This window comes from Rhamphochromis sp. 'chilingali' (genome assembly GCF_963969265.1).
Source record: "Rhamphochromis sp. 'chilingali' genome assembly, chromosome: 13".
NCBI classification, from domain to species: domain Eukaryota; kingdom Metazoa; phylum Chordata; class Actinopteri; order Cichliformes; family Cichlidae; genus Rhamphochromis; species Rhamphochromis sp. 'chilingali'.
The window spans coordinates 30,232,457-30,258,480 of record NC_137940.1 but is presented as its reverse complement, the minus strand read 5'-3'; the positions used below and the strand labels follow the sequence as shown (position 1 = coordinate 30,258,480).

The window sequence follows — 26,024 nt, the reverse complement described above, 5'->3', positions numbered from 1 at the left end:
TCAGCATTAAGGACAGGTCACATTAGGCCTCAGTTATAGCTGAATGTGGTTTCATACTTCTGGTTTCTAAGAGAGGTTTGAGTGACAAAGTTGTCAAGGGACCAAGAAGGATCTGGCTACAACTCTGTCTTATTTAAAAGCAGTAGTGAAAAGATTATATAAGATATACGTAACAGGATTAACCTGCAAGTGAGCCGGTGTTTGAATGCACCAGAAAAAGCTGCGTTTCTTTCATTATCAAAACAGCTGTTTGAGCTTAAATGTTTAAATTTCACAGGCTTACAGCAGCTTAAGGTGTGTGAGTACACTGATTTTTTTAAACCGTTTGCTTGGTGGTCCAGTAATCCCCAATGATTCCATATGCTTTATCTGTAGTTACATAGATATATTAAGACATGCTAACATTAAAAAAACATAATAGTCATATTGCTGTCCCGTCAGGCTGTCTCTAAGCACTGTTCTCAGTTCTGCTTCTTATGAGATGAAGTGTTTGTTTGCAGCATTTCTCTTCTCTTCTCTTCTCTTCTCCTGTATCATGCTCTAATGCATTATTTTATGCTGCGTTACGTTAAATTAGCTTTTGCTACATCACATTAAGTCTCGTGTCACGGCTTACTTTAAATGCAATGCGATAATGCCCGCAACCAACCAGCGAAGACTGACAGTCAAGCCTGTAGAGAATTAGCAATGTAAACTGGATTTGTAAACTGAAGGAGTGGCCTGCGTGTGGATAAATATGTGTGTTGGGCTTTTTGAGAGCAGGAGCCATCTGCCAAGCCATTTTTGTTATACACGCTGACCCAGAATAGCTGTGGTCATTGTAGAGCCTTGGGTCGATGGTTCAAAAGGTTAATGACAGAGAAAGAGGTAGCTGCTGTCGGTTGGTAATTTGTGAATGAGAGACATGGAAAAAAGGGATGGATGACATTTAATGGAGCAAAATGAAAGGAGTTCAATCATTTTGGGAAATGCCTCTGTCTCAAGGGCTCCCTCTGCCTCATTTATATTCTGATGCTTATTTCTGTGGGATAATCTCAGTGGAAACTGAATGCATACAAGGGCAGGAGAGGGACACACTCTGTGAACACTAATAATTCATTGTGTGAGCATGCGTTACTGTTAACTACAGATGAGAACCTGACAGAGCAGTATTGTATTGTAAATCATTGGGTTTCCACTTTACTGCTAACCTTCCAAATTTCGAAGGTTTCTGGGAGTATTTAAGACTGAATGATCCCTATTGAAGTTGTGGGCTATTGTATAGCATCAGTGATAACTGCAGAAGTGGATGCCATTGAAGATACCATGACAAAGAATTGCAACGTTTGAGTAAATTGGATAAACTATAATATAATCTGAACAAATACAAAGCAGGATTTAAAAACCAAGATCAGATATAGGCTTAGCTCGAGCCAGCAGCTTTGTGATGTATTACTCTCTGATTAGAGGGCACTGGGAATAAATCTGCCCATCAGTCAAAGCAGTGAGGTGGTTGACCACAAGGCTTTCATCTACATTGATCTGTTTTGGTTAAATTGATCAAAATGGTGTAGCAACTAATGCTACCAAGAGAGTAATTGGTCAGTCAATTTTATAGTCACATCGAACATGGAACAGGGGAGGAAGGCAGAGTTGAGTGGTGGCAATTAGTCTGTGACTCATAGAGGGTGACTAAGACAGGTGGAAAGAACGAGAAAAATAACAGACTGTGTGAAATATAGGGATAAATAAATAAAAGCAGCAACCCAAAACAGCACGCAAAGCATTAACTCATGATAATATCTGGTATATGGCATCCTTGTACTTGGTGCAAGTTTTTGTTTTTCAGGTAAACATGACAAAAATGCCCATTTCGTTTTGGACAAATCAGCAAATACCAACATATACTTGGTGTAATAAGGCTTTTTTGCTATAGTGGGATATCTTTATGTGTATATGTTCTGTATAATTGGAGAAAACCCTGAAGAATAGTCATTATATTCAAGAAAACCCCTTTTACTGAGAGATTGTGCACTTTTTCTGGGGTGATTTATATCAACCTCATAGCAGAAATCACAGTAAAAAATTGTAGTTGCAGGCATCTTCACCACTGTGTATCACCATCACTCACTAGTGTGCTTTATCATCTGTAACGTATTGGCCTGTAATTTTGGGAGAGCACTCATTCACACAGTCAAGGCAATCTTAAGCACCTCTTTTTTTTTTTATTCTGTCCTACTAAACCATTTTGAGATAGATTTTTTTTAAAGCTTTTTTAAATCATGCACGTCAAATATATTTTACTAACGCAGTGTATTGAGGCAGTAATTAAAAACAGGGAAGTGTGGACAGACAGGCACAGCATAAATACTCTCAACGGAAATGTACAGCTGTAAATTCGAAATGGGGTTTAAAGACGGAGTAGAAGAAAAGTGATGAAGGGGGGTGGAATACAAATGAAGGATGGAGGGAGAGTGGATGAGAGGAAACACCCATAGTGACACGAGAGAGACATTTAGTCATCACCAAGCGAGAAGACAGTTGGCCGCGTCCCAGCCCCCTATCAGCTCGCAAGATTTACTTGTCGTTGGGCCCCCAAACCTCATTATCGTCGTTTCTATCGCTCTATCTTCCTGCAAGCACAGTACAACAACCAGAGGAGGAAAGAAAAAGAGGATCGAGAGTAGGAGAAGGGAAACTCGGATTTACATGCCTCTTGGAAACTTATACGGCATCTCATTATCATGTGCGATAGTTTATTGTGTTTGACTGTCAAATGAGAAAAATGGAAAAGAGAAAGGATGAGCTGGCTGCTGAGCCATCAAAGCTGCTTTCCGTGTGGTGGCATGCCAGCATGGGTGCTTGTATGCTCTCACGAACTTGGTAATGCGAACACATAACCACCCTTTTACACAGGCACAAAGACATTCAAGCGCGTACACATCAAATAGTGGTGAAGGACCAAACCATACATATAAAGGACAATTCACACTTGGGCACACAGGCATCCATTGGTATTAAATAATCAAAGTCTGAGATTACAGCTAGAATAAATAGAAATTTTGAATTGAATATAGATGAGTACTTGAAGCTGTGCTGGTGTGTGCTTGGAATATGTTGCGTGTCGTGCTGCAGCACCTGTGTGTATGGGTTTGTGTGATGGCTAGAAAAAGGTTAAAATTCATGTCAATGTTTGCTGCAAGACCTTGATTTCCATTTGTTTTTCAGTGTCTGCTGGCGAGACTCTCGTCCACAGCATGGTAGAACTGATTTATTGCATTGTTGCACTGTAGGCTACAACTTGCAACATGCAACTAAATCATACAGGAAACAGGAATGAATAAGCTAGAAAAAAGTTAAAATTCATCTCCGTGTTTGCCGCAAGACCCTGATTTCCATTTGTTTGTCAGTGCCTGTTGGCAAAGTTCTCTTTCACAGCATGGCTGAATTGATTTATTACGTTGTTGGAGTGTAGGCTACAACATGCGACTAAATCATACAGGACACTTGAATGTAAAATAACAGGTGTGTTTTTAAAGTGCAAGCATTGTTGCATTTACCAATGTTAGTTTTAGTCATTGTAGTCTCGCTGATTCAGTACGAAATCAACGTTTTTTTCTCTCTCTTTCTCTTTTGCCTTTTCTTCCTCATTCCTAACATTTTTTTATTTACTTCCACCAGATGGACACAGTTTTTTAGGTAGCAAGTAGTTTGTTTCAAGAAAACCCACCGCTGTTGGTCTGTGGGTTTGGGTTGTCTTATATGCTTTTGTATTGCGTAATCCAAGACTGACTACATGTTGCTGAGATGAGGCATAGCATCTATTACGGAACTCATTGTCCTTCTTGTGTTTGAGGACAGTTCCCATCAGCTTCGGCAATATGTTTAGAGTTGTTGTCATGCAGCAAAATGGATTTGGGAGCAGTTAAACGCATTGTGATAGCTACAAAGATGTAAAGATGTACTTACAGTCCCTAAAGGCTCAGAATTGCACAGTACTGTATTTCTATTGATTAAATGAAATACAGAGCTGGCAACGAGACAGACTGGATGATTGTAATCAATTAATTATAAACCAAACAGTAGTGACAGAGCTACAGAAGTGGAAGTGGAATAAACTGAATTAAGACACTTTGCATTAGAAACTGTATTATGGTAGAAAAGTACTCTAAGACCAATGATAATAGAAGATAGTCGTAGTCATAGACTCTTGAGGCCTTTGGGGGTTTTTTTTGCCAAGAAACTTTATCCACTAAAAATATCAGGTAGCTTAAATAAAACTTAGAAGAAAGACAGGAATGTTCCATGATATTTGATTGACTGAGACAGGACTCTTCCAGACACTCTAAACCAAGGCACAATGTACATTCCAAATTCCTTTAATTTTAAATATGTTTATATTGTCTAGGCTTTTGCCCCCTGGTAGGGTCTCCCATGGCAAATTGGCCCTGGGTGAGGGACCAGACAAAGAGCGATTCATAAGACCCTTATGAAAAGGACACCGAGGGAACAGTTTACCCTGCCCGGGATAGGGTTACCGGGGCCCCGCCCTGGAGCCAGGCCCGGGGAGGGTGCCCGAGGGCGAGCGTCTGGTGGCCGGGCCTTAGTCCATGGGGCCCGGCCGGGCACAGCCCGAAGAGGAGACATGGGCCCATCCTCCCGCAGGCCCACCACCCGCAGGAGGCGCCATAGGGGTCGGGTGCATTGTGTGCCGGGTGGCGGCCAGGAGCGGAGGCCCTGGAGGACTGACCCCCGGCTGCCAAGACTGGCAATAGGGACATGGAATGTCACCTCTCTGGTGGGGAAGGAGCCTGAGTTAGTGCGTGAGGTTGAGAGGTACCGGCTAGATATAGTCGGGCTCACCTCTACACATGGCTTGGGCTCTGGAACCAGTCTCCTGGAGAGGGGCTGGACTCTGTCTCAGTCTGGAGTTGCCCCTGGTGAGAGGCGGCGGGCTGGGGTGGGTATCCTAATATCCCCTCGGCTTGCTGCCGGTACGTTGGGGTTTTTCCCGGTGGACGAGAGGGTTTGTTCCCTGCGCCTTAGGGTCGGGGAACGGGTCCTGACTGTCATCTGCGCTTATGCGCCGAGTGGCAGTTCAGAGTACCCAGCCTTCTTAGAGTCCCTGGGGGGGGGTGCTGGAGGGTGCTCCACCTGGAGACTCTGTTGTCCTGCTGGGAGACTTCAATGCTCACGTGGGTAACGACAGCGAGACCTGGAGGGGCGTGATTGGGAGGAACGGCCTCCCTGATCTGAACCCGAGCGGTGCTCTGTTATTGGACTTCTGTGCTAATCACAGTTTGGCCATAACGAACACCCTGTTCGAACATAAGAGTGTCCATAAGTGCACGTGGCACCAGGACGCTCTAGGCCGTAGGTCGATGATCGATTTTGTAATCGTATCAGCAGATCTGCGACCATATGTTCTGGACACTCGGGTAAAGAGAGGGGCTGAGCTGTCAACTGATCACCACCTGGTGGTGAGTTGGATCAGGTGGCGGGGGAAGACGCTGGACAGACCTGGTGCACCTAAACGCGTAGTGAGGGTGTGCTGGGAACGTCTAGCAGAGGCCCCAGTCCGCGAGATCTTCAACGCACACCTGCGGCAGAACTTCAACAGCATTCCGAGGGAGACTGGGGACATTGAGTCCGAATGGACCATGTTCAGCGTCTCCATTGCTGAAGCTGCTGCATTGAGCTGCGGCCGCAAGGTGGTTGGTGCCTGCCGTGGTGGTAATCCCCGAACCAAATGGTGGACACCAGAGGTGAAGGGAGCCACCAGGCTGAAGAAGGAGTCCTATCGGGCTTGGTTAGCCTGTGGGACTCCGGAGGCAGCCGACAGGTATCGACAGGCCAAGCGGAATGCGGCTCGGGCAGTGGCTGAAGCAAAAACTCGGGTGTGGGAGGAGTTCGGAGAGGCCATGGAAAAAGACTTTCGGACTGCCTCGAAGAGATTCTGGCAAACCGTCAGACGTCTCAGGAGGGGAAAGCGGTGCTCTACCTGCACTGTGTATAGTGCTGGCGGAGCGCTGCTGACGTCGACTGAGAAAATTGTCAGGCGGTGGAAGGAATACTTCGAGGACCTCCTTAATCCCACTGACACGTCTTCCGAGGAGGAAGCAGAGTCTGGGGATGAGGGGAATGACCCGCCAATTTCCGGGGGCGAGGTCACTGAGGCAGTTAAACAACTCCTTGGTGGCAGAGCCCCTGGTGTTGATGAGGTCCGCCCCGAGTTCCTGAAGGCTCTGGACGTTGTAGGGCTGTCCTGGTTGACACGCCTCTGCAATGTTGCGTGGAGATCAGGGGCAGTACCTGTGGATTGGCAGACCGGGGTGGTGGTCCCCATCTTTAAGAAAGGGGACCGGAGGGTGTGTTCCAACTACAGGGGGATCACACTCCTCAGCCTCCCTGGGAAAGTCTATGCCAGGGTGCTGGAAAGGAGAGTTTGTCCGTTAGTCGAACCTCGGATACAGGAGGAACAATGCGGTTTTCGTCCTGGTCGCGGAACACTGGACCAGCTCTTTATCCTCTCCAGGATACTTGAGGGTTCATGGGAGTTTGCCCAACCAGTCTACATGTGTTTTGTGGACTTGGAGAAGGCATTCGACCGTGTCCCTCGGGGTGTCCTGTGGGAGGTGTTGCGGGAGTATGGGGTGTCTGGCCCATTGCTACGGGCCATTCGATCCCTATACAACCGCAAGAGCTTGGTTCGCATTGCCGGCAATAAGTCGGACTCGTTCCTGGTGGGTGATGGGCTCCGCCAGGGCTGCCCTTTGTCTCCGGTTCTGTTCATAATTTTTATGGACAGGATTTCTAGGCGCAGCCAAGTGGCGGAGGGCTTTCGCTTTGGTGGCCTCAGAATCTCATCTCTGATCTTTGCAGATGATGTGGTTCTGTTGGCTTCATCGAGTGAGGGCCTCCAGCTCGCACTGGAACGGTTCGCAGCCGAGTGTGAAGCAGCGGGAATGAGGATCAGCACCTCCAAATCTGAGGCCATGGTTCTCAGCCGGAAAAGGGTGGAGTGCCCACTCCGGGTCGGGGATGAGTTCCTGCCCCAAGTGGAGGAGTTCAAGTATCTCGGGGTCTTGTTCGCGAGTGATGGGAGAAGGGAGCCGGAGATCGACAGACGGATTGGGGCTGCAGCTGCAATAATGCGGACGCTGCACCGGTCCGTCGTGGTGAAGAGGGAGCTGAGTGTAAAAGCGAAGCTCTCAATTTACCGGTCGATCTACGTCCCTACCCTCACCTATGGCCACGAGCTATGGGTAGTGACCGAAAGAACGAGATCGCGGATACAAGCGGCAGAAATGAGCTTCCTCCGAAGGGTGGCTGGCCTCTCCCTTAGAGATAGGGTGAGAAGTTCGGCCATCCGGGAGGGGCTCAGAGTAGAGCAGCTGCTGCTCCACATCGAAAGGAGCCAGCTGAGGTGGTTCGGGCATCTGACAAGGATGCCCCCTGGGCGCCTCCTGGGTGAGGTGTTCCAGGCATGTCCCACCGGGAGGAGGCCCCGGGGCAGACCCAGGACACGCTGGAGAGATTATATCTCTCGGCTGGCCTGGGAACGCCTTGGTATTCCCCCGGATAAGCTGGAGGAGGTGGCTGGGGAGAGGGAGGTCTGGGCCTCTTTGCTTAGGCTGCTGCCCCCGCGACCCGGCCCCGGACAAAGCGGATGAAGATGGATGGATGGATGGATGTCTATTCTGTAAAATAGTCAGATGTCTATTCATATTAAAGTACAGAATTCACCTGCTTGCTGCTACTACTGCACATTCACCCAATGTATATACTATTATATATATATATATAATGTTCTTCCTCTACCCCCCCCATTTTTGCACATGTCGAGGAGCGTGTCAGGCTACATTTCACTGTGTGTTATACTTGTATAACTATGCATGTGACAAATAAAGAACCTTGAACCTGAACCTTGATTGTACCACCAATCTGAGCCTCATTAGCATAAAAGGAAGGTTTTGTAGGTATGAAGACAAACGTTTTCCTTCAGGGTCAGAGTGTTAGGTCAGAAACCTAGACAAAGTGTTTTTTTAACAGTAAATAGCCATTATTTTAAATGCCCTGTTAAAGAATGGCCTAGACCTGGAGCTGCACCCCATGGTCACTGATGTTCTTACAAGACTGGAGGCCCCGAGGACCAAAATGTAGTTCAAAGAAGTCTCTGAGAGAGCTGCTGTTCAGACAGAGGCAGCAGATATTAACATTCCTGATGTTATTCCAGGCCAAGCAAGGTAAAAAAGAAATACCTGCAAAGTTAAAGGCACTGCTCTGCATCGGTGATTGAAGACTATCAGGCACACAGTCTGAAGGACCATAACTAAGGCAGCGTGTACTTCATTTATATGCTTGCATTAAAAAGTTCTATACGTGATTTGAAAAGAAAGTAAAATAAAAACAGACAATTGTCACTCACAGATCTATCAAAGGATGTCACAGAAGAGCAAGCTATTATGGTACTCTTATTTATCAGTTTTATGAATTTTAAGATGGGACATAGCTGCTGACTGAAATGGCTCTACATACACGAGCTCAGCATAGGTTTTGCAGATTTTGTTCAGGGTGTATCAAAAAGAACCATCTTATTTCAAAAGGCTATATTTCTTTTCAGCTGGGGGTAAATTTTAAAATACTTGGCTGAATATAAGGTGTTATATACAGAACTTAAGACGTTCACAAGTGCTTAGTAGTAGTAGTAGTTATAGACTGAACTGAACTTAAGAATAGTGATTTTCAGTCTAACTTTTTCACATTTTTGAAGCTTTTCAGCCTGACTTTTACTCCTTTTTTTCTTCTCCTTTTTTCCAGCTTTTGTATTTGCTTTAAACTACACTGAAAATGGACTGTGCAGTGCTTTTATGTTATTATTGGCCACTCAGTTCAATTCAATTCAGTTCAATTCAATACAATTCATTTTTATTTATATAGCGCCAAAACACAACAACAGTCGCCCCTAGGCACTTTATATTGTACAGTATATCCTATAATAATAGATGCAATCCAAGCACTCTACACTAAAAACAACACTTACCACTTTCTCTACATCACATCACATTACATCCAAGACTGTTAACTTGGATTCAACAGTTAACCGAGCATGCATTGCATGTCTTTGGACTTTGAGAGGAAACCAGACAACCCAGACAAACCCCAGGCAACCGCAGGGAGAGCATGCAAACTCCAAGATTTGAACCCAGAACCTTTCTCCTGTGTGACAGTATTAATCACTGCACCATCTTTTTTTAGCTACAAGTACGTTATTTAAACAGAGATAGACTTTATTAGTTACACACTGCTCAAATTCTGGGTAAATTACTGCAGCACAAGGGCCAGGTTAATTAATTATTTAGAACAGAATAAATTACAGATGTATTAGAAAAATTAACAAAAATATATAATGTACAAATAAAAAGCCAGCATACTATACAAAACTACTCAGTGTGCTCTAAGTCGAGTTAGTCACTTCCTTTGTCCTTCACAGCACTGGGTCAGGGTTGGCTTACGCCTCAAAACTTGCTGTGTTGGTTGTGTTTCCATAATGGGACATGTCAAAGTAATGCAACACAGGTTACTCTATGAACGCCTCCCACCTCATCTTCTCGCCATTTCACGTTCTCTCCTGAGAACATGTTTCACCCAAAATATCAACTGGGTTCATTTGTTAGATCAATAAAGCAGCAGGTGGCTTTGGGGTTATTTCACCAGGGAGTAAAGTGCACAGGTCCACTGGTTTAATGTTAGATCCAAGCCAGAAGGCAGATGGATTAATTCCCAAGCCAGATCACACAACCTTTCTGCTATAAAACACAACTCATTGTTTTCGCTGTCTGAAAGGACAAAGATGATGAGTTTCTGCTTTGATGGATTAAACAGATTTAGCAGGGTTGCTAAAATGCAATGCTCTCAGAATCTAAACCACCATCCTCCACCTTTCTAAAAGCCAACACAAGCCGTTAGGCCATCCTGTTTCATTTTTTGTGACACAAGCTTTTTCTTTTCTTTTTCTTTTAGCCACAAACAGACTGATTTGTAACTGCAAAACTCCAAACCTATATGCAGATTGTCTTAATGCACTCACAAACTGGAAATTATTTGTGCAAATGTTATTCATTTATTCATTAAATGCTTTACACAGCTGCAGATCTCCTTTCAGATTCAAAAATTAAATCTATTTGTTCAGATATTTTTACATATTCACTGATTTAAATATTAAATGTCTTGGCACATTCGAATATAGTGATGCACAGCAACAATACTCTTGGCTGGAGTCTCCTCCCTCCATCTTTGAGTCATTGAGGGCATTCGGTGACGCATGCATTTTCCCTTTTTGATTCCCCTTCCTCTCTTCATGTTTGTGTGATAAAGTGAGTGTTGGGATGAGGATCCACTCAGCAGGCCTATAAGGCTTAGCTCAGTTATTAATGGAACTAACGAGCATCAGCCCAAATGGGCTTTTAATGGGCTCTGTCTACCTGCAGCTACAAAGAGAGGGATGGAGTGGAGGTGGTGGGGGGGGGGGGGGCAAAAGGATGGATGCAGAAAAGACAAGAAAGGGTGAGGTCAAAGTATTTAAGCAGAAAAATAGATAGGATCAGTTAATGTTAGATTCCAGTAGGGTGGCAGTTTTCTTAAATACCGGCAATTAATGGTTAAACATTTATTTAACTCTGACTACAAGGTGGTTTGCCTAACTTTTACTGGCTTCAAAAAGTATTAGAGGTGAATTCCTGAAGGATGCCTTCCTTAGAGGAACCTTTCCAGACATTTCTGCTGATGACCTGTGTGGGTCCAGCTTCTATTATGGACAGGCATTTCATTATCACCTTAACTATTGCTTTTTGCCCTTTGTCAGCTGAGATAGGATCAGCCCCCCTCGTGACCCTATGCAGAATAAGCAGTTAATAAAATAAAAATAAATAAAATGGATGGATGGATTTCATTATTAATGGAAATGGTTCTTTTTTCATACCTGTGAAGGGATCATTGGTTTTAGTTCACTTTGGTACACTATCAAATTCAACTTAGGAACTTGAGACTCATTACTTCCTCCTCATAGCTTTTGCATAATAAAAGTTGGGTTGTTTTTTTTTTTGCTTTTTCAAATTAATTCAGGTAAACTTGCCTCATGACCTCTAAATAATTTTAGGTCTGTCATTCATATGGTGAAGTCAGGCTCAGGCTACAGAACTTCTTCATTTAGGTACTAAATGCCAAGGTTCAGCAACATTGGCTCACAGTGAGAAAATCCCAAATTAAGTTCATTTTCCTGTTGCTTCACCCTTGACAATACAAAGGCTTAATGCTACAGTTGGTCTCTAGGCACTCCACAATAGCAGCTCTGAGAACTTAAAAGAAGTTGAATGTCGACCATATATTTCCATACAAGGTTCTTATCTGCATACCTGTGTGTAGTAAAAGCAAGTTTTCCGAGGCATAGCAATGAATTTTAAGGTGAATCACCTTACTATTTAATTCAGTAAAATCTTTGCAAATTCATTGAAAAGCTGGAATGACATTTTAAAGTCTGTCTTCTATTAGTCTAAAACAGGCTGTGAAGTCTGTAAAGAACATGGTCCAAATCCACAGTAGAATTTCATGTCTTCACACTTTGGCCTTTCTTCTTTCTTTCTGTCAGGTTTCAAGAAAGTTGATCTTTTAGTTTCTGTGTAATCCTGATAGAAAAATGTGGCTGGTTGCTCATGGGAAATAACTGGTTTGATCCTTTAATAGTCAGTACTTGTATTTATCTGTTACAGCATTCTTGGTCCTGCCTTCGGCCTCACCATTAAAACATCAAAAGGCAGAAAATTTGTATTTTCTAGCAGGACAATGTTATGGTTCAAAAATATTGGAGATGGACACCAGAGGAAAAACCCACAATAACAACACTGGTCCGGTCGGGTTGAGTCAAACGATGATTTAATGATCACACACGTGGGAGATGGACACTGTATGCAGACAGTCTCAGATCTCATCTCAAAAAACACATCTCCATAGTTTTATGAAATCAGGGTATTAGAACGCCCCCTCATGCGTAGTGACAGGTGTAATACAATCAATGTTGACAATTTTATTTAACACAAAGAATAACATTGTCTCCTTCCCGAGGGCAGACGCTAACTGCCCCCCTTCTCCTGGAACCGTCTGTACCCTGCTGAGACACAACATGGCAACTACAAGGACTCTTTCATTTATTAAGACCATCAGTGTGTATTGCTCTAAATCAAGTATATAATATTAAATGAATATTGCTGGATCAGCTACTTCTACTTAAAACATATTAAAGCATGACTAAGCACAAAATCACCAAGAATGACATCTTATAAGTGCTGTGTAAGCGCGTGCGGCCTTCCAAGCTCAAAGCCTTTGCCCTCCATAGATCAGCCAGGCTCGCGCTGGCTGTAGCTTTTAACCTTTAATTACCTTGAGCACAACTCTAAAATGAGCAACAAACTGCAATGTGTATGGAATGATCATGGTTACATCTGCAATGGAAAATCATGTTATTATTCTGATACCTGTAAGAAAGATCAAATTAAAGTTATCACCATCACTGTAATGCAAAGAATAATATAAGATCAAGAACTTCAATTTATGCTTAATGCAAAGCTGGTTATATACTTCTAAGGAACTAATAATGACATATTAAAATATTAAATGATAATGAGAAAAACATCCCCTCCTTATTCTACAATTCCCTCTGTTGACCTCTGGAGAATCCAGAGGTCACAAACAGTTGTGTCCCTCCTTGGCCTACACATTCAACTCCACATGCATCATTGGCATCATGGACATTGGAGTAATAACTCCAGGGTCCACTGCCCTCACAGACATACTTTTGAACATTCTTCTGGCACAAGGGATGAGACAACAACAAATAACCATAATACCCACCACAATAGACAAAGAAAACATGACCGAAGCGATGACCCCCTTCCACCGTCCGAACACTGAGGTCAGCCAGCCTTCTAACGGATTACCAACACCGGAGTGATCATGCATAGCTACAGAAAGGCTCTTCAGGCCCTCCAGAGCCTTGGTTACAGACCCATCTGGAGCAGTATTGTTTGGAATAAAGGTGCAACACTGGTCAGCAAACATAGCACACACGCCCCCCTTTTCCGCTAACAACATGTCAAGGGCCATTCTATTCTGCACTCCCATTAACGAGGTCGGACCCACCTGCTCCGCTAGCCCCTCCAATCCGTCTCTGGTCAGGTTAGAGAGCCTCAGTACATTGTAATGAACATAATTAATCCTATCTACATTCTTGTTTGGAGTCACTGGAAAGAAAGCAGAAATTATTGGAATATTTTCAAACCCGGCTGCTATTTGGTCAACAAGTTTAAATTCATTTGGAACCCCCCTGGGCACTCCAATGGAGTCGATCCAGGTGGGGGAATTCATTCTAGGGTCATAAACATTTGTGTCTTGTATTCCTCTCTTTCTCAAAATGTGTCTTTTGCGCTTGGCTGCCAAAGTGCGCGTATTGTGTGAGGGAATTGATTTTACCTTATTTCCGATTAGCATAAGTGGCGCTCCTAGTCTCACCATCGCGCACGTCCCCACGCTCCCAAGAGGAACACGTACCAGTAGAGTCCTGTGCCCGCAATAGTAATACAGCCCGCTCCTAGCCCAAGTCCCAATTAGGGTGGCTGCATCACTCACATTGTTGGTGGTCCTCCCAATCTGGGTGACCGAACACCAACTGGGGTCAATTTCCCCCAACCGATATTTAACTTTATCTGTGGTAAACTTAAAGCACGTATAATTATCTTTCCGGGGCATAAACGGCCCTACTTGCGTGAGCTTGCCAATAGGGGGAAATAGACTGGACAACACAGTGCAGTTCCCCATATTCACAGCTCCTCTAGTTATTTGCAACATACAATTATAGCCCCACTGATCCTCTGGATGCAGAGGTGCAGGCTCTATAAATAAACGCGGCCTTGCTGAAGCGCAGGCTACACAATTAGCCACTTTTTGTTCTCTAGCATTTTGGGCTATCCAGTCCAGCCAGATGTTACTGTCACTGAACCCGGTAGCGCGTTCAATCAAATCCTGAGGTTTCAGGGTGGTGTAGTCCACCGACACTACTCGCCTCTCCCTTGGTTCGTGCTCCTCTGGTATAGCTTCCGATGACCCGCTCCCCTCCTGCCCTGTAAAAGATGCAACAGAGCTGGTGGGAGTAGAAATCACACGAGTTGTTATGTCTTCTCTACCTGACGGTACGCGATTAGTTTTTTCTAGGAAATTAACTTTAATTAACCCTTTTGGATCAACCCCCGCTATTTCCACCCCCAAAATTAAATACATAGATTGTTTGCGATGCCAATTCCCCAATGATAAAGTTAACGCGTTTCCAGAGGGGCTAAAATCCCTCTGTAGTTTAAGCCCGTTTTCTGATCCTGATTCTAACGGTTCCCAATTTTGCCCAGTGTAACCCCTTACCTGGTCCCAATTACGGCACCAGCTGTCATATGGACGATTTCCCCTCTCACAGTGCGTACTCACTGAATAATCCCAACAGACCCACACATTGTATCCCCTCCAAGCACTGCCGACGTCCCTGCAATTAACAACATCACACAGATCAAACGTAAAGGAAGTTGTGGAGCCAATAACATAATCTAATTCTAAACCACCATATGTGCTGAGACACTCATCCTTTTTACCAGAGACCTCGCGCTTCACTCTTGCCCGCAACCTTAAATCACTATGGACCACGCGTGATGTACTTGGTGTATCAAACAACGCCGGACTGGCATGGCCTCCGTGCTCAGACTGGTTTCCCGGGTCGGTCTGCAACAAACAAATCAAAAAACAAATAGCCATGATTAGCAACATAGTTAACATCAAACTCAAAATAATTTTAAACATTGTGATGGCTTTTGAGACTCTTCTTTCATCACCAGTGTCTAATTGTTGTGATGGCATGGTGGTATGTGAATGTTATGGTGTAGTAAAAAGTTCAAAGCCCTTTATCAGAGCCTCTCTCTTGTTTTAGGTGTTCAGTGTGGTACCGCTCCTTTTCGTTGGCGCGGCGATCTCCTCCTTGGCTGCTCTTCTTTCTTCGACCTTCCGGGTAGACTACCGGTCGGTCCGTTGCACAGGTGTGAGGGATTATTTTGCCGCTCAATTTCACCTGCGTCGGGTTGAGATTGATCCTTCCTCACCAAGCCCTCATGCGCAGCTGCGCACTGCGTCCAGTGATACCAGGTGTCGCCTTTCCCCTTCAGTTGGACCGCTGTCGCCGTCCGAGCCGATACCTCATATGGACCAGTCCAGCGGGGCTCCTTCCACTTTCGTTTGATGACTCTCAGCCACACTGTTTTCGCGTCCGGGACCTCTCCTTCTCCTGTGGGCCCTTTACAAGCCGCCTGTTTCGTGAAACTGGACACTAGCGCCTTTAGCTCGTTCCAGTAGTCTGCGTGGGACCGGTTCCCCTTTTTGTCCCGTTCACCCGAGCCCACCGTCCAAGGTGCCGGAAACTGTCTCCCGGTTTGCAGCTCGTATGGTGTAAAACCTGTGGATTGATTAACAGAACATCTTATGGTCATCAACGCAACCGGCAGGGCTGCGACCCAATTTAGCCCTGTTTGCGCGCAGATTTTTGCCAATTTGTTTTTCAAATTTAGATTCATTCTTTCTACTTTCCCCTGAGACTGAGGATGATAGACCGTTCCAAATTTATGCTGGACGCCCAACATTTTTTCTACTTTTTCCAAATCTTGATTTTTAAAATGGGTTCCATTATCTGATCTAATTCTTTTTGGGAACCCATGACGGGGAATGTAATGATTGATTAAACACTTAATGACAGTCTTAGCATCCTCCTTTTTTGTAGCCCAGGCCTCTGGCCAGCCGGTCAAAGCGTCAACACACACTAACAAATATCTCACACCGCCCGGCCCGGAATCAATCATATCAGTGAAATCAATAACAATCTCCTCTCCCGGCCTCTCAGGGGGCCGAAACTTACCCACTTCCGGTTTTACTGCTGGCTTAGGATTGTGTGCCCCACAGATTAAGCACATCCTGGCCTTCTCCCTTATCATTCCTCGCAGCTCAGGATGCCACCAATGACACAAATTTCTTTCCATCTGGGCTCTCCCCACGTGGGCAAGTCCGTGGGCTTCATCCACCTTCTGTTCTGCCATTTTGGCTGTCAGCACGGGGCGCCCGTCTGGCCCCCTCCACAAATGTCCATCCTGCCAGGCTCCTTTGTTTTTCCACACCCCCTTTTCCTCTGGGGATGCCTCCTCCTGGGCCCGTTTAACTTCCTCAATCAGGTCAACAGGTATCTCTTCTTCTGATGTTACCTGTATCATTTGTCTCTGTCCTTTGTAGCCTGCGGCCTCCTTTGCAGCTTCGTCTGCTCTCTGGTTTCCTTTTTCCACCATACTGGTTCCTTGGGAGTGAGCTTTGCATTTTATAATGCTCACCTCCTCTGGGTCAGCCAAGGCCTTTTCCAGTTCCTCCATTTCATGTATGTGGGAGATAGGTGCATTGGTTGCTGTTCTGAATCCTGCTCTTTTCCACTGAGGCAGCTCCACATGCGCTGCTCCAAACGCGTATGCCGAATCGGTGTAGATGTTCACTCTCCTGTTCTTGGCTAGTCTCAAAGCTCGAGCTAAGGCTATCACTTCAGCTCTCTGGGCCGACTGCTTTCCCTCAATCCTTCCTGACTCTCTGACCTGATAATCTCCTTCTACTCTGCAGACCACCGCATACCCTGCTTTCAGTCCTCCTTCGTCTCGGTGGCAACATCCATCGGTGAACCAATCCTCAGCTCCCGGTATGGGTTCGGCCTTCAGGTCCTCTCTAATCTTTTCCTCGATCTGTGCTCTTTTGGCGCAGTCATGTGGTTCCCCTACACCCATTAAATCTGCCATGTTAATTCCTTCATGTGTGAATGTCAAATTTGGGGCCTCTAAGACTTTGCTCAGTCTCTGTTGTGCCCGTGGTGACATACAAAATGCTTGTGAATTTACGTATGCCACTATGCTATGTGTAGTGAGTATTTTTAGTGGGTGTTCTCTCACTACATGTGCTGTTTTTTGGATAATTCTAGCGACCCCTGCTGCATGTTGTGTGCATGTAGGATGCTTTGCTTCTGTTGGATGTAGTTTCACACTAACATACATGAGCACTTCTCTACCCCCCCCTTTTTTCTGAAACAACACTCCATTTACAATTGAGTTTGTTTCAGAAACATCTAAATAGAATGGCTCATCATAATTGGGTGTGGCTAAATCTGAGGCCCTTGACAAATCCTGTTTTACCCTAATAAATGCGGCTTCAGCTTCAGGCGTCCAAGGTAACTCAGCCTTAAAGTTTCGAACACCAACTTGCTTCATTAGGCCCCTTAAAGGGGCAGTTTTTCCTGCATAATCCGGAATGAACTGCCTGCTGTAACCTGTTAAACCAAGAAAAGAAAGCATTTCTCTCACAGTTCGCGGTTTTGGGTGTGTCAAAATTTGGTCTCTGTGTGTGTTCATCAAACCCACTGATTTGTGTGCGATTACCCGGCCCAAAAAGGTCACTTCAGGGCGAACTAACTGCAGCTTGTCTTTACTTACTTTAAAGCCACATTCCGCCAACCTATTCAACACAACGAACGATGCCGCTGAACAATCCGCTGCTGACGGGGCTGCAATGAGAAGATCATCAACATATTGTATTAATGTACAATCATTAGGCAAATTACATGACGACAGGGCTTCTTTAAGCACCTGATTGAAAATGCCTGGAGAAAGTGCAAAGCCTTGTGGCAAACGTGTGTATCTGAGTTGTTGGCCTCTGTATGTGAATGAAAAAATGTCTCTGAGTGACTCATGCAGAGGAAGACAAAAGAATGCATTTGCCAGGTCAATGCACGTGAACCACTTTTGGTCACATGTGATAGCTGATAAAGCTGTGTACGGATTTGGTACCGGTGCAGTAGTAGAGAGCAATATTTCATTAATGGCTCTCAAATCATGTGCCATACGGTATTTTCCTGTTCCATGTTTCTCCACTGGTAGAATTGGTGTGTTCCACAGTGAGTGAGAGGGCTCTAACACCCCGGCCATTAGCAGGCCTTCTATTGTTTCTGTAATTCCTGCCTCTGCTTCAGGTTTGTGTTTATACTGTGGTCTATTGATTGGTGTGTGTGACTTGAGCTGGAACAAGACAGGAGGACACTTAGCTAGGCCAACATCCGTGGGCCCTTTTGACCATAGACTGTCAGGCAGATTCGACAGTCCAGCAACTGCGTGAGGATGATCTACACACTCCTCACCATGTGTGTTTGAAATTTCTTTATGTTCCAAGATCACTGTATCCTCACAGGCACAAGTTATGCGATAGGTTTTACAATTTGGAGCATAAGATAAGTTAGGAATTTGGGTTCTTTGCCACCCTGTGTCGTCCAGTGCTCGCCTGACCATTGGACCTAGATCACCTGCACCATGACCTTGGTGGACCGCCAATGTAATGTGAGGGGTTGAATTTTCTTCCACATTGTACCAAAGCAGTTGTTCATCAGTTAATTTCACAGCCGCGGCTACACCTTCTGGTCCGATGTAGATGTCATGTGTTTGCACATTCCACGTCTGACCTTCAAGATCAGATTGAAATAATTCACGATAGGTGTCGTCATTCTCTTTATCATAAAACAGGGTAACGTGGTAAGGGTCGCGCGGAGGGGAGTAAACTGCCAAGCTCATTATCCAGGGTCTCCACAGCTGAAATTGCCTCAGAACATCCTCTTTCACTAGTCTCCCCCAGTAGATATTGACTTTTGCTCTTTCACAGTCTTGAAGCAGATATTGAGTCTTTGAACTTGTTCCCAGGCACGGAAAATGCTGGCCCCCTGGCAGAGTCACAGATAATCCATCTGCTGAACATGTGATTGTGGCGCCCAACTTCACGAGCAGGTCCCTGCCCATAAGATTTACTGGCGCTTGCGATGACACCACATAGTTGTGTTTCAAAGTCTGCTTGCCCAGCTTTGTCAAAGCTGGGTCAGTCACTGGCAGAGTTGTCGGGATCCCGGAAAAACCCAAATTAAGTTCATTTTCCTGTTGCTTCACCCTTGACAATACAAAGGCTTAATGCTACAGTTGGTCTCTAGGCACTCCACAATAGCAGCTCTGAGAACTTAAAAGAAGTTGAATGTCGACCATATATTTCCATACAAGGTTCTTATCTGCATACCTGTGTGTAGTAAAAGCAAGTTTTCCGAGGCATAGCAATGAATTTTAAGGTGAATCACCTTACTATTTAATTCAGTAAAATCTTTGCAAATTCATTGAAAAGCTGGAATGACATTTTAAAGTCTGTCTTCTATTAGTCTAAAACAGGCTGTGAAGTCTGTAAAGAACATGGTCCAAATCCACAGTAGAATTTCATGTCTTCACACTTTGGCCTTTCTTCTTTCTTTCTGTCAGGTTTCAAGAAAGTTGATCTTTTAGTTTCTGTGTAATCCTGATAGAAAAATGTGGCTGGTTGCTCATGGGAAATAACTGGTTTGATCCTTTAATAGTCAGTACTTGTATTTATCTGTTACAGCATTCTTGGTCCTGCCTTCGGCCTCACCATTAAAACATCAAAAGGCAGAAAATTTGTATTTTCTAGCAGGACAACTACCCACCAAGTTTACTGACAAATTGCATCCTTGAATAATCTTAGACTAATAGATTTCAAGAAAATGTGTTGTTTACTGCTTTGTTAAGTGTAGTAAAAACTTGTTTTATTTATTCACATTTCTTTTTGCTTCACTTTCTACTGCAATACATTGCTACTTTTGTAGTTCCCTATAAATCCCAAAATGACTTTGAACAACTGCCAGAGAAGAGCTGCGAGAGATGTATGATTAGGCACAGATGTGAGTGCATACTGTTATAAGACTAGTGACTGTTTTTAATGCTCTTGCTGCTCAAATGTTGGTAAATTTAATGTGTTTAATTCATTCCATTGTATTTGGAATCAAAGATTTGGATTCGTCAGAAAAATGGGAAAGAGAAAATAATAGTTCGGTGATTGATGTGTTAACTGTATCTAACAAAGCAGTGCACTGAACTGTAAATCGACACTTGATTGATATCACTCCACTGTTCAGTCTGGGGTGAGGTTTGAATTTCTTCTCCATGGTCCAGTGGCATCATTACTCATTGCTGTGTGGCTGCAGCAGTCTCCACAGGTGTTTGATTGGTTTTTCAGAGAGGAATAACACTGAAGTAAATTTTTATGGTCTGTCTTTTGATATATATAAATGTAAACAGTTTAAAACTCCAAAGGACTAAATTTTTAACAATCTTCCTGCCATATCCTGCATTATGCTGATTTTCCTTTATGTTTTCTGTTGCTTTAAACTATCTGTCTTTGGCCACCGTGTTTAGTGTTGTGCTCTTACTTATACTCTTTGCCTTTTGTTCCTACAGAATGCCGTGATGTGTTGTTACCCCTGATGTTGCGGGAGCTGAGTGGGGCACTGGTCACAATGGCTGACGGCCCACACGATGAGAGGAAAAACAGTTTGGAGCTCCTCAACAACATCCTCGAAGTCCTCAGCAGGAACAATGTGGTGAGACACAACGCAACCATTTATATAAAACACTGATCTCATCTCTCATTTGTGGAGAGGATTAAGGGTACAGTTAATTTAATCTTTATGCAGCTGGTCTTTTCCCACACTTGTTGTTCTGTGTGACTTCGTATACAGCCAAGTCCCACAGCCACAAGCCATTACAGAGCTTTTTCTGTCCAATCTCTCTACGTTGCCACTCGCTTCCCTGTTTTCTTGTTTCTTTCATTTTGATGATTTCTGTGTAATTGTAGCAAATATGCTGTAGCAATAATTACCCTTCATAACAGCAGTCCCAGTTTCCCACAGATACAATCAAATGTCAGTGGGAAACAAAAATCAGATCCTAATTTCACTCAAGTGACTTGACCTAATCTTTGGAACCATCAATAACTCCAGAGTTTATGTAGAGACAATAAACATATATCGAATGGTGAAAGGTCAGGCAGAAATGTACAATCTTCATTTATAGTAAAGATTGTTTTAGGCCAAGCAGACAGTTCAGCAGAATCTGATGAGACACTGAACCTACGGGGTATCATTTTGTCGGAAAATTCGTCTATCTTACCTCCATCATCTTTGCAGAAATGTGAGTGTAAAAATGATCCAGTCCACAGATTAGATGAAATTTCCTTTGTCTCTTTTTACTGGATCTCCTCGCTAATTGGATAAATTGAAACTAGCCCGGAGCTCTGTTTTATCCCAGTTGAATCTACAGAAAAACCATAAGCTGTTTTGTCTCCAGCCATCCTCTCATGTAATGAAGCTAGCCTTGACTAGGGATGGGTATCGTTTAGGTTTTATCCGATACCGGTGCCAAATCGGTACTTTTGAAACGGTGCCGGTGCTTAAACGGTGCTCAAACCGGTGCTTAAAGAATGGAGAACACAAAATTGGTCCAAAAACCTCTCATGTTCAGCTGTTTTTTGTAAAAAGATAACAATGTTAGCCTTTTCTGCAGCTATGGGGCATATATGGTATCACTCTTGGCTGGAAGCAGTGCTTAAACAATGGAAAAAACACAAACTTTGTCCAAAAACCTCTCATGTTCAGCTGTTTCCCTCTTTTTCTTTGGTCATTTTAGCCTTTTTGGCCAGGGTGAAGGGAGTATCTGCCATCAAACAAGAAGACAGCCGCATGTAGCTATGATGATGTTTGCTAGTTCACCTTACATGCATTAATGTAATAACGTGGTTAGCCTACTCAACGTAAATTACACGAACAACATTAAGCTACTCACGCAGAGAAGAACGGCTGCTGCTGCCATCATCATCCATCATCATTTCTGCTACACTGGCAGGGCTAGGAGGCAGGACTCTCCTCTTCGTGTTTTTGGGTATGTTGCTAACTCCGGGTCCGATAACAGGCACCACACTGCAGTAGATGCGCTCGGTGTGAGGTCTCGCAGCAAGCTATCAAATACAGCGCATTTCTTGGTTTTTGAAAAAAAAAACGCTATGCGTCGCCAGGTGTTTCATCGGATTCTTGGTGTTACCTCCTTTGACAGTATCAGCTTAAAGCACTTGTTGCAGGCTGCTGAGTTTGCATCTTTTGCTGTGAAGTACAGCCAGACTGTTGACCGCTTCACTTTGGGCATTTTTAATCTGTAGCTCTGCATAAAAGAACGTACGTACCTAGCCCCGCCTACTATCCTCGGAAACGTAAAATGATTGGCTAGAAGTGTATCACAGCTCAGGAAAAAAAAGCACCGAAATAAAGCACCGAAATGTGCGCTGCTTTTCGGTCTGGTTACTACCGTTTATGTCAGAATCGGTGCCATCATGGCACCGGACACCGGTACCCATCCCTAGCCTTGACCAATTAGAATTTATTTGATTTTGGTTCGCACGTGTTGCTGCATGTTTGTATGTTGAAACAAAATGCAGTTAGCTCTTTAGTTTAACACTTAATACTGTATAAACACGCAGACGCACACACACATACATAAATGTAAAACAAATAGATCACCAGCATCTAGCTCAAGGCTTTTTAATTGCTTCTGCAAGTTGTTGACAGCATGCCGAGTCTTTGAAGTGAAGGTATGCCTTTTTTGGCTCTATTTATTTGGATGAGCTAATGAAGCATGTGCCAGTGGAAGACAGATAGTGAGAGAAGAGAGCAAGTTAATGAATGAAGTGGAGTGGAGTGAATTTGATGAGATGAATTTGCGGTGGTTGAGATATGAAAACAAATGCAGGTGGTGACAGAGTGTTGAAAGGACATCACAAGTTGAAATTCGGTCTTGTCTGGATCACAAAACCAGTGACGCACAGCCTCATAGCGTTTTTCCATCAAACTACACAAGGACAAAAAAGTTTGCTATAGAATGACGTTATTGTTTGAGGCTGAGCACTGTTTATGGGCATGCAGAGAGGCTGAACAAACAATATGAAAACAGAGGATTAACAACTAAACACACAGTGATTTCATAGATAATGTGTCAACCGTGTTTTACAATGAAAAAATAGTCATGGGAGACAGAAAACAGGTGCAAGATCTAAGAAAAACAACAGAAGTAGAGGAGGAAGAGGTGATAGGAGATGAGTTTTGCCTCCTCTCTACTTTTCTGCTCCTTGTCTCCTTTGTTTTTCACCCTTCTGTCTTCCTCGCTCTGGGTGGTACCTGATTAAATTGTCACACAACAGATGTCTTCGAACCAAAGAGAGGGGGAGAAATACAGGTTGAGGAGTGAAGATAGAAGAGAAGATGTCACTATAGACATATGCTCATATCTCTGGAAGAGTTTGCATTGAATGTATTCACAAGTAACTTTTGTATATGACAATGTTGCTTTTTTCTGTTCTATAACGGCAAATCAGTGTTTTCAGTTTATATCTAGTTGCTCGGGGAGAAGATAAACCAGCTGGCTACAGTTGGAGATAAACAGAAATGAAACTTTAGAAGAAGAAAGGAGCATTTGTGACTCTCATCTTTCAGCTTCCTGTTCTGAGAAACCCTTTCCAGGGGACCAAAATACCTACAGTGAGCTAAAAAGATTTAAGCTTATTTAGGATCCACAGCTGTGCCTCAGTTTTACTATATGAGTGTGTGTGAGGTAGATGGAAATAGTATGCAAGATGACATACACACATTTAGACAGTTGTTTATTTTGTCTATGTCCTCTGGCTGTGAGTCAGCGCATTTCATGTGATACAATCATATCTACCTGATTCTCATCAGACCCTGCTGCCATCAGGCCATTGCACATGCACACAGCTGCACTGATAAAACTTTGAAGCTGACTTATTTAATTTTTTTTACCTTCCTCTGTTATTTTTGTACCCTCCCTCTGTTATTTTTGTACCCTCCCTCTTCTTTTCATGCATTGCTGAACGCCTCATACAGGAATATACACACAAAATAAACACACACGTACACAAACAAACTGACACACACACTGGGACTAACAAGGGCTTAAAACACACACACACACACAGATGCACCCTGCAGTATTAGTACTAAGGTGTGTCTGAATGTAGCCGATGCTTCATTGGTGAGTTACTACCCCCAGGCAAGTCTGAGTCAGCGTCCATTGACCGCCTTTACTGTGGTAGAGTGTGCTTGTGTGTGTCCCTGTTTTTCTTTTTTCCCTGTGCACATGCACTGGATCCATAATGAGATTAGATATTTTACATATACATATATGCTTTCAAGAGATGCCTTTTTCCTGTTTGGTATGCATTTCTCTTAACTTGCAGTCTGAAGGTTTTTTTTCTGTACACAGTAATAGATGGGCATAGTTTCACTCTCCCATAAGCAAGCTTATGGGAGAATCTGGAAAGTACAGCAAGCTATACATGCATGCACACACACACACACACACACACACACACACACACACACACACACACACACACACACACACACACACACACACACACACACACACACGTGAACTAGTGAATGAGACTTAGCAAATGTCATTCGACTCCAGCTGCTTGTGTCAAGAACGTCTGTCAATCAACACAACCGCGCCCCTAACTCAATTATCCAGGTGGATGAGTTTTTAAAAAATGACCCCACTCAGAGTTGGTGTAAAGGAGGAAATATCCATAGAGGCCCAAACTGATTTTTTTATCTTTTTTTCAGGCTGTAAATATTCTTTTTAATGCTGCAAAGTTTGACTGGGAGTCTAGAGAAAGCCTCGAGTTGCACTGCAGTTTTTGCTACTTCATTTTTTTTTGCACTCATCATTAAAAATCACCCTCCAGAATGTATATATTTCATGAAGTGTATATAAAGTAAAATGTACACTGAGAGTTGAATAATTTGTGCTATCTGAAGTGCTTTTATGATAATATGTATAGATGTATAGATGTAAGGCTGTGTTTAAGTTAAGTAATATTATTTTTCAAGGTCAGAAATGACCCTGCAAGTCCAGCTGCAGTTAGTCCACTGAATAAAATAGGAACAAGACCAATTAAAGGAGAGCTGACATTACTGTGACACTTTGAATCGAGTCAGTTTAATATTTAGGCTTTGAGCTTTTTGTTCTTTAAACCTGCAGACTTTCTCTAAGGTTTAAACAGGCATCTGACCTGAACAGGTCTGGGCACAGAGATCAACTCTTAAAAACATTTTATCCCCTTTGTTTAATTCTGGAAGGATAAAAGAAAAAGAAACATGGCAGGGGAGTGGCTTCAAAGGGAATGGAAATATAGGAATAGGAAAGTAGGTCTGCACTGAAAAAGTCTACATTCACGTGTCAAAAATCCTTTTGCAGTTCATTCATCTACACTGAGGATGATTAAGTAAATGTCCTGGTGAGGCATTTCAGAAAAGTTAAAAGACTTTAAACTTTTATATTCAGAAAACATTTTTTCTCTTTCTTCAAGTGTTTGGTCCACCGTGCATTCAGAACCATAGCCATGATTTGTACTCTGCAATTCTGGCTGTTTTCACGCTCAGCATAGTTAATTCAAGGGCAGAACACCTACACAGATAAAATGCTCAAGTAATCTTAAGTTTTGTAAAGAGAAGAAGTTCTGGGGTATCCCCACAAGTAGTACTAAAGTTATGCCTGAGTGAATAATGTTTGAAAAGGGCAGGAGCTGCTCTGCATCTGTCTGTGTATCTATTTTTTTTCTTTTGATCTGAGAAAATCTAACAATCTCCTGTGTATCTCTGTGTTTTTCTCCATATCCCTCTCTCTGTGCTTCTCTTTCCCCTCCACCATACACCTATACTCTGACTTGCTATCAGGGGGACACCTTCCAACATATCCAAGACATTGTAGTATCTCTGCTACGGGTCATCAACCAGACAGTCATCACCATGGGTCGAGAGCACGCTCTGATTGTAAGTACTTTACAAGTAGGACATATGGTGGACTCTTTAAAACCTTCTGTCTTGCGTCCTTGACATATTTTCCCTGCTGATACCATGTTTATCAAAAAGGATGTGCAAGAAAGCACCTTAATTTACTCCGCTATGGTATTCAGTTTGTTTTTGAAACACAAAATAT

General features: G+C 43.6%; 1 protein-coding gene across 1 annotated transcript in view; it reads left to right on the top strand.

Moving 5' to 3' along the window:
• Window positions 1-26,024, top strand: part of dock2 (dedicator of cytokinesis 2) — a 112,345-nt gene that overhangs the window by 30,553 nt on the left and 55,768 nt on the right. The window contains exons 25-26 of the mRNA XM_080901817.1: window positions 20,418-20,560; window positions 25,763-25,858. Coding sequence (XP_080757943.1) covers window positions 20,418-20,560; window positions 25,763-25,858 — 239 coding nt within the window. The remainder of the gene's footprint in view (window positions 1-20,417; window positions 20,561-25,762; window positions 25,859-26,024) is intronic.